The sequence below is a fragment of the Andrographis paniculata genome, unplaced genomic scaffold (genome assembly GCF_009805555.1).
Source record: "Andrographis paniculata isolate CXL003 unplaced genomic scaffold, ASM980555v1 Contig74END, whole genome shotgun sequence".
Classification (NCBI taxonomy): Eukaryota; Viridiplantae; Streptophyta; class Magnoliopsida; order Lamiales; family Acanthaceae; genus Andrographis; species Andrographis paniculata.
The window spans coordinates 3640882-3647927 of record NW_026137611.1 but is presented as its reverse complement, the minus strand read 5'-3'; the positions used below and the strand labels follow the sequence as shown (position 1 = coordinate 3647927).

General features: G+C 28.1%; 1 protein-coding gene across 2 annotated transcripts; it reads right to left on the bottom strand.

Annotated features, from left to right (window-relative positions):
- Positions 1-2543: 2543 nt before the first annotated feature.
- On the bottom strand, positions 2544-5785 carry LOC127265812 (uncharacterized). 2 transcript variants are annotated; one of them, XM_051295818.1, is made up of 9 exons: positions 5577-5785; positions 4926-5124; positions 4734-4822; positions 4513-4651; positions 4342-4416; positions 3432-3553; positions 3265-3340; positions 3113-3172; positions 2544-2993 (listed from the first exon to the last, which is right to left on the bottom strand). In XM_051295818.1, exons 2-9 carry the CDS (start codon positions 5037-5039, stop codon positions 2859-2861), a joined length of 810 nt encoding a protein of 269 aa, XP_051151775.1. In that variant the 5' UTR covers positions 5040-5124; positions 5577-5785; the 3' UTR covers positions 2544-2858. The 2 variants fall into 2 exon arrangements, with proteins under 2 accessions (XP_051151775.1, XP_051151774.1); XM_051295817.1 differs by having other exon boundaries at positions 4356-4416.
- Positions 5786-7046: the final 1261 nt, after the last annotated feature.

Sequence of the window (7046 nt, the reverse complement as noted above, 5' to 3'; positions counted from 1 at the left end):
TATTATTTTTACTTTAACAAATAATAATTAATTTGTCACTATTTTTTCTACTTATCACGTTATGTTTTATCAATTTTTTTAATAAATTTCCTATAATATACCAATTTTACTTTTTACATACTTTATTATGTCTAGTTAGAAGTTGACATAATAATTAAGGAATAATAATATTTAATTAAAAGTGGGTATATAAAAGACTAAAATATCTTTCTTTTCTTTTCGTTTTTTTTTTAAGGATTTTAAAAAATGGATTAGAATAATAATTATGAATAGTTTGGAATTGTATGAATAATTTTGTTATAAAGTGGAGACCACGATTACTAAATAAGGAAACATGACAATTGTTTTTAAACGGACGAAAATGAAAAAAAAAAAAAAAGACAACTTTTTTTGGACGAAAGGAATATTACGAAATCATTGTTTTTAACTTTTGTGCCCAACCAAACATACATAATTAACTATGGAAAGAATATTTATTAAAATAAGAGTAATAAAATTATTTGCTATAAATTGAAATAAATATAAATTTAGCCAACAACAAAAAAAAGATATTGACATAATTTTGAAGAGTATTTATTTATGATATAATATATGATTGAAATAAATATAAATTTAGCCAACAACAAAAAAAGATATTGACATAATTTTGAAGAGTATTTATTTATGATATAATATATGATTGAAATAAATTTAAAATATGTGTTTAAGATTTTAAAAGTTATATTTTAATAAAATATAGGAGTAGTACATTTGATATTAATTTGATATCATTGTGTAAAAAGTTAAACCTTATATTATAATATAAATAAAAATTAAATATATATATATATAAATTTATTCATAATCAATATATAAATTAAGAGTATTTTTATTTTTTGTTTTTGGATTTTGGTAGATTTTTTGTTGACATGAAAAGTATACAAGTAGTACGAAAAATAATCGATCTGTTTACTTAATATTTTTTAATAATGAAATAATTTTTTATAAATAAAATATATGCATATATTAATATAAAATATATATTATTTACTCATATAAAAGTCCAACAAAATATTATTTTTACATTATCAACAAAGTTGATTATATCGTACATACAAAATCAATTCATATAAGTGAACAGAGTGAATATAGTATTTAATTTTGGTTTTTGATTTTTATAGTATTTTGGATGCAACTTTTTATGATAGTAAATATTTTATTTTTGTAACAATTCATTTTGCTTGGATAGTAAAATAAATTAAAATCAATCTCTAAAGAATACTGCCTCAAAAGAAAGAGCGAGATAATAAATTATGAGTTTTATTATTATTATGTGGTGATTTAGTATTTAAATATTAGCTGTGACTTTAAACACACACACAAATATTTATTAAAAATACAAAGTAAATACATTTAAAACAAAACAAATAAATAAACTCACCATTTTATATTTTAACCAACAGACTAAACTTTGTTCTTTCTCATTTTTTTCCCAAAATTCTATCAAATTATCAATTAAACATTACATACAAATTATTCTTCAAATCAAAATAAAAAATTAAAAAAAAATGAAAATGAAAATGAAAATACACCAGCCAAGCACACCAAATATCAGATGTTACAATAATACTCAAGTCAATAACATAGTTCCACTACTAACTATCGTGAACCAAACTTAACTCTACTTGTTAACAATTTGACTTTATTTTGTTTATAAAAATAAATAAATTGAGTATGAGTTAAAAAATTATTATTTCCATAGACAAACTCAGCTTGACTCACAAACAACTCAATTAAGCTTATTAATGATGATATATTTGTATCATTTTATATATTAAATACTCTCTCCGTCCGCTTTGAAAGTTTACATTTACTTTTGACGCGGTGTTTAAAAAATAATAGTATTTTAATTATAGTGAGTAGTTAAAACTAGTGTAATGACATTTTTACCTTTACTTTTTTTTGTGTAAAAGTAATGATGTGATGTAAAGTAAGGATATTTGTGAAAAAAAAAATAAGATATTTAATAAAATATTAACTTTATAATTAGACGTCCCAAAATAGAAATATATAAACATTGTAAGTGGACTAAGGAAGTATGATATAAGTTTTTACACCAAATCTTGTATTTATTAATAAAATTTCAATATTTTATATAATAAATTGTGAAAAAAAAAATTATATTTAATTTATATATTAAAAAATATATAATATGTAAAAAGTTTGAATTGAACTTGAGTCTTACAAACTTCCTAATTCAGACCTACTATTTTAGTTTGAATTTTAAACGAGTCGAACTGACCTACTATTTTAGTTTGAATTTTAAACGAGCTGAACTGAAATTATGACATATTTGAGTTGAGTTCAAAAAAACAAATACTCAAATTCACTTGGTTCATTTACCACTTGTTAGTTCTAAAAGAGACGCATATGTATGTGTGTGTGTGATTCAACAGCAAAATTACCTAGACCATAAAAAACAAAAAACACCATTATTGTCCTCCCATCCTTATATTCAAAATTCCAGTTATTTAATAAACATACTACTATAATTCAACCAGAAAAGAAATATATATATATATATATAATTAATTTTGGAAGCCCATTTATCTTTTCTGGAAAAACAAACATATATATATATATCTATCTATATACGCGCATGTGTATGTTGTGCAAGCATGGGACTACTTTTGATAAATTAGAGATATCATTGGTGCAGTGTAGAGAGAGAGAGAGAGAGAGTGAGAGTGAGAGTGCAATTAATTCATACCTGAGCTGCTGACTTTGTACATTGCAACTTCAACTTTTTCTTCTTCTTCTTCTTCTTCTTCACTCAAATACACAAACACACACATTCATCTTCATCTTCATCTTCAGCATCACTCCCTCTTTGCAGCAGCTAATGTCTTCTTCAAGCCTTTGAAAATTTTCCAGAACCACATCAAGTTCATCACCGATAAAGCCGACGGCGTCACCACTGCAAGCACCACACCAACTTGATGCAACTGCTTCACCTGTTCGTGTTTGTGCCGCCATTAATCAATCAATCAATCAATCAATCGTATCGTCAAAATCCTCGACTCACGATAGCGCGCAACAAAGTTAGGTAAAAATGTAAGAAATGTCGGGTTACCTGGTCCAAGTGCGTGTACAGATGATAAAACAAGTATATGAACAACAGAATTCTGGCGACCTGCAGGAGCAATTTCAGAAAATAAAGATATCAACACTAAATTAAGATGATAAAAACATCATCAAACTGGTTTCATTATTCGCAAAACTTGCCAGCCATGCTAGGAATATGACGACTCCATTCATTATATATGCCTTGGAGGTCTTCATTCCCGCTGCATCGAGATACCTATTCAAAAGATTCGAATTTGCATAAAAAAAGACTCTTTGCAATCAGACAATTCTAATCTAGACAAAGTAGATTACAGAAAGCGATTTACCATCTCAAATTGATCCAAGGGGTGGTTGCCTCGGATAATAAAACCATGAACGTGTAAATCTGCGCATCGCCTGTTAGCATGGGATAGGTCACGCCCACCATCGAGAGAAGATGATGAATTATCTGAAGCACGACAAACAAAAGACTGGTAAGCAATACAATCACCCTATCAAGATTATTAGTATGAACTACAAAGACGAACTGATATATCTCAGTGAAACTAGGCATTAATTATAGAGCTTTTTACACGCTATGCTCGTAGCCACCTGTTCTGTTGATGTATACATTCCGTGGTTGAAAACATTAAGAACTACATTATTTTATCAGAAGACGGAAACACGTTTTTGTAGGTTGGTGTTAGCGATCTTCTTTGAGGTGTTTTCATTAGTTGTTGCTCGATGTGTTCATGATACTTTTTCTCACAAACCGCCATTAGCGCATTCGGAAAACAACAGGACTATCATAATCCCTTTCTCACTGCTCAGCTTCTGAGGCTCTCCATCTATGAAGCTTATGAATACTTAGATTACAACATAACCAAGAAAAACAGGAAATATACTCTGTCCGCCAAACTTAACCTTACTTTTTATTCAAGTTTTGTCAATCAAACTTATGTTTATAATATTAAGAGCAACTATTTTTTTTCAATCCATTTAAATTTTACACATACTTTAACCACATCTTGTCATTGTCGTTACTTGACACATACAATATAAATTAAACACATTCCCAATAAATTTCCCAAATAGCCTCACATATTTTTTAGTTCTACATTAAATGTTATTTTTCTTAGTTTTCATGTCCGACTAAACAAGCATATATCTCACGGACGTAGGGAGTATAAAAAGGAGAAAAGCAGTAACTTTCATTTAAGTTAACAATGAAGTTTAAGTAATAGTGGGTGTGCTTACATACTCCATCCCACCTAATGAAGGATAGCACCAGATGATCATGCCAAGATCCGAAAGAAAATAACCGAGAGAAACCTATAAAAGAACAGAGGATGTCAAGTAACCACTTTTTATGATCGGTATAACCATAGGGCGGATGGTGAAACAATGAAAAAAGTTAAAACTGCTAACCCCCATCACAAATGTAGATGATGTTGAACTTCGAAGAGTTACAGGACCACGATGAATGTCAGTGGAGTAAAGATCCGAGAAGAACACAAAGTAAAATGACACAATCGTAACATATACAGCATGAAACGTAGAAATGGCTCTGCATATGGTAGCAAGTGAACTGTATCAGTCGTGCAACTTAAAAGACCAGAAGATGATCTGAGTTTCTAATATGTGCTCACCGGTTGCTCCATTCAACTTGCCGCGATTTCGAAAGATTGAAGAAGCTTTTAAAGCAAACAGGGCTAATCAAATGGCTAAGTTCATATACCTGATTGATTATCAATAAACACAGTACAAAATTAATCTAAAAGTACAAAAACAAAATCAATCACAAGAACATTAAAAATTTAAATACTGAAATAAGCATATACCGTTTTGCAAGCAACAATTCCAATGATGATCGAAGTATACACAACAAATGGATCGGCAGATATGTAATTCCTAAGAAGAAGCTCAGCATGGCTTATGTAAGATTGAATCACCATGTTTGAATCTTCAGACGACCCCACAGCTACACATTCCTTGTCCAGCAAGTCGAAAAACTCTCTATGCTACAGTTAATCTCACGATCTGTATCTCCATTTTCCATTCCACCATGAAAATTCAACAACAAAGAACAACAACACTCACTCGTCAGAAGATTAAACTTCATATTCTGATGAAATTACAACAAGAACAGCAAATGATACAAATGATTAATGTAAGCACACATAAAACCACCTCCGCATTTTCCAATCGCATCAATCCTACGAAAACTCTCAAACAACATTCCTAAAACTCAAGCAACCGTCTCTAAACCCTAACAACACCTCAAAACACAGCAAGTTCCATCAAACAAACACCAAAGCACCAACAACACATGCTAATTTTTTTAGAAAATATATATATATATAGAACAAATTCACGAACAACCAAATCCAGCGCTGCAAAAACAAAAAAAACGCTCGGAAAGAAAACAAATTCCCCGAGAATTCACCAAAAACTCTAAACAGCCGGAAAATGACAAAATAAAACAGACTGACCGGAGTCGTGACGCAGCGGCGCGATCAAAGAAGGGATGGAGAGAAGAGAATCAATTATGAATCTGGTTCAGCAGTGAGGGAGATGGAAAATAGGCGCGAATGGATTGGCGACGCTTGTCGTAGCCTCCACGTTTATCTAAGCATATGTATTGCTGCCATTGCTTCGTCAGTTTCCTTTCACTTCTTTTGGGAGGTGAGGTGAGGTGAGGTTCACCTGTTATTAATTATTAAATAATAATAAATTCTTTCTTTTTATATTTATAATTTTGAACGCATGGGTAAATTAGTAATTTTAGTATCATATATTCTTCTGGAAACTTGAAGAGTGTTTTATCTTTGTTTTTTTTCTTGGTCTTAAAATATTTGATATAACTGTTGGATTGACCTTCCCGTTTGTTTATAAGATGGTACGTTTGTTTGGTGATGTTTTGCAATTTGAATACTAATTCTGATTTATCCTATGTTTTTTTTTTGATAAGTTTGATAAAATTTTGGTTTGAATTTGATATTAAAATAATGTTTGATGGGATGTTTTCTGAAAAAATTTTTTTTTTTTTTTCGAGAAAAACAGAGTTCAAATAGTAAAATTTGAAAAATTTTAGGTAAACAAACATAGCCTTATTATATTTTTATAATGAAAAGTAAAAATTATTGTACGAAAAATATTATTTTTGTTAAAAAAAAAAAATTCCTTCTTTTAATCAATATATATATTACTATACATTATAAAAATATCTATATTTATATTTATATTTATATTTATTTACATTAATATTTTCATATAAAAGTAAAATCCAATGGTAAAATAATTTTTATATAAAAAAAATTTAGATGAGTTATTCTTAAAATATATTATTTATGAAACTTCGTAGTAAAAATTTTCACTTGAACTACATATAGGATGTGTTTATGTATTTTTTTAGGGGAACGATTAAAATAAGTAACTGTAATATATATAAACAATAAACAATTTTATTACAGACAGTACAGTTGTGTATAATAATGACAGATGGTGTTGCTTCTTAATTGTAGCGTATTGTATAATAATATGTTGTGTGCTGAAATAAATTAATATATATGTTGTATAAGATTATAGTATGTACTGTCAGTTGATATGTTTGTATTTGTGTTGTTGATTTATAACTATAAGTGTGTTGAAGTCAAATATTGATTGTATTTGTATTATATGAATGCAGACGGTATATTGCGGTATGTTGTCAGAGCTGCCGCTATTTTTTAGTGTTGTATCGTTTAAATTTTTATAATAATTTATTTTTATAAAATTATATTATAAAATATTATATTTAAATTAAAAATTAAATATGTTTAGTTTGTGATTTTTTTTCCTTTTATATATTATATCTTATATTTGTAATTTTGATTAAATAATAATTTAAGGTGATATTTTATTAAAAAAAATTAAAAAAAAAATCCTCAATTCCTTATTTAACTTCAAGTTTAAGCTTTGTT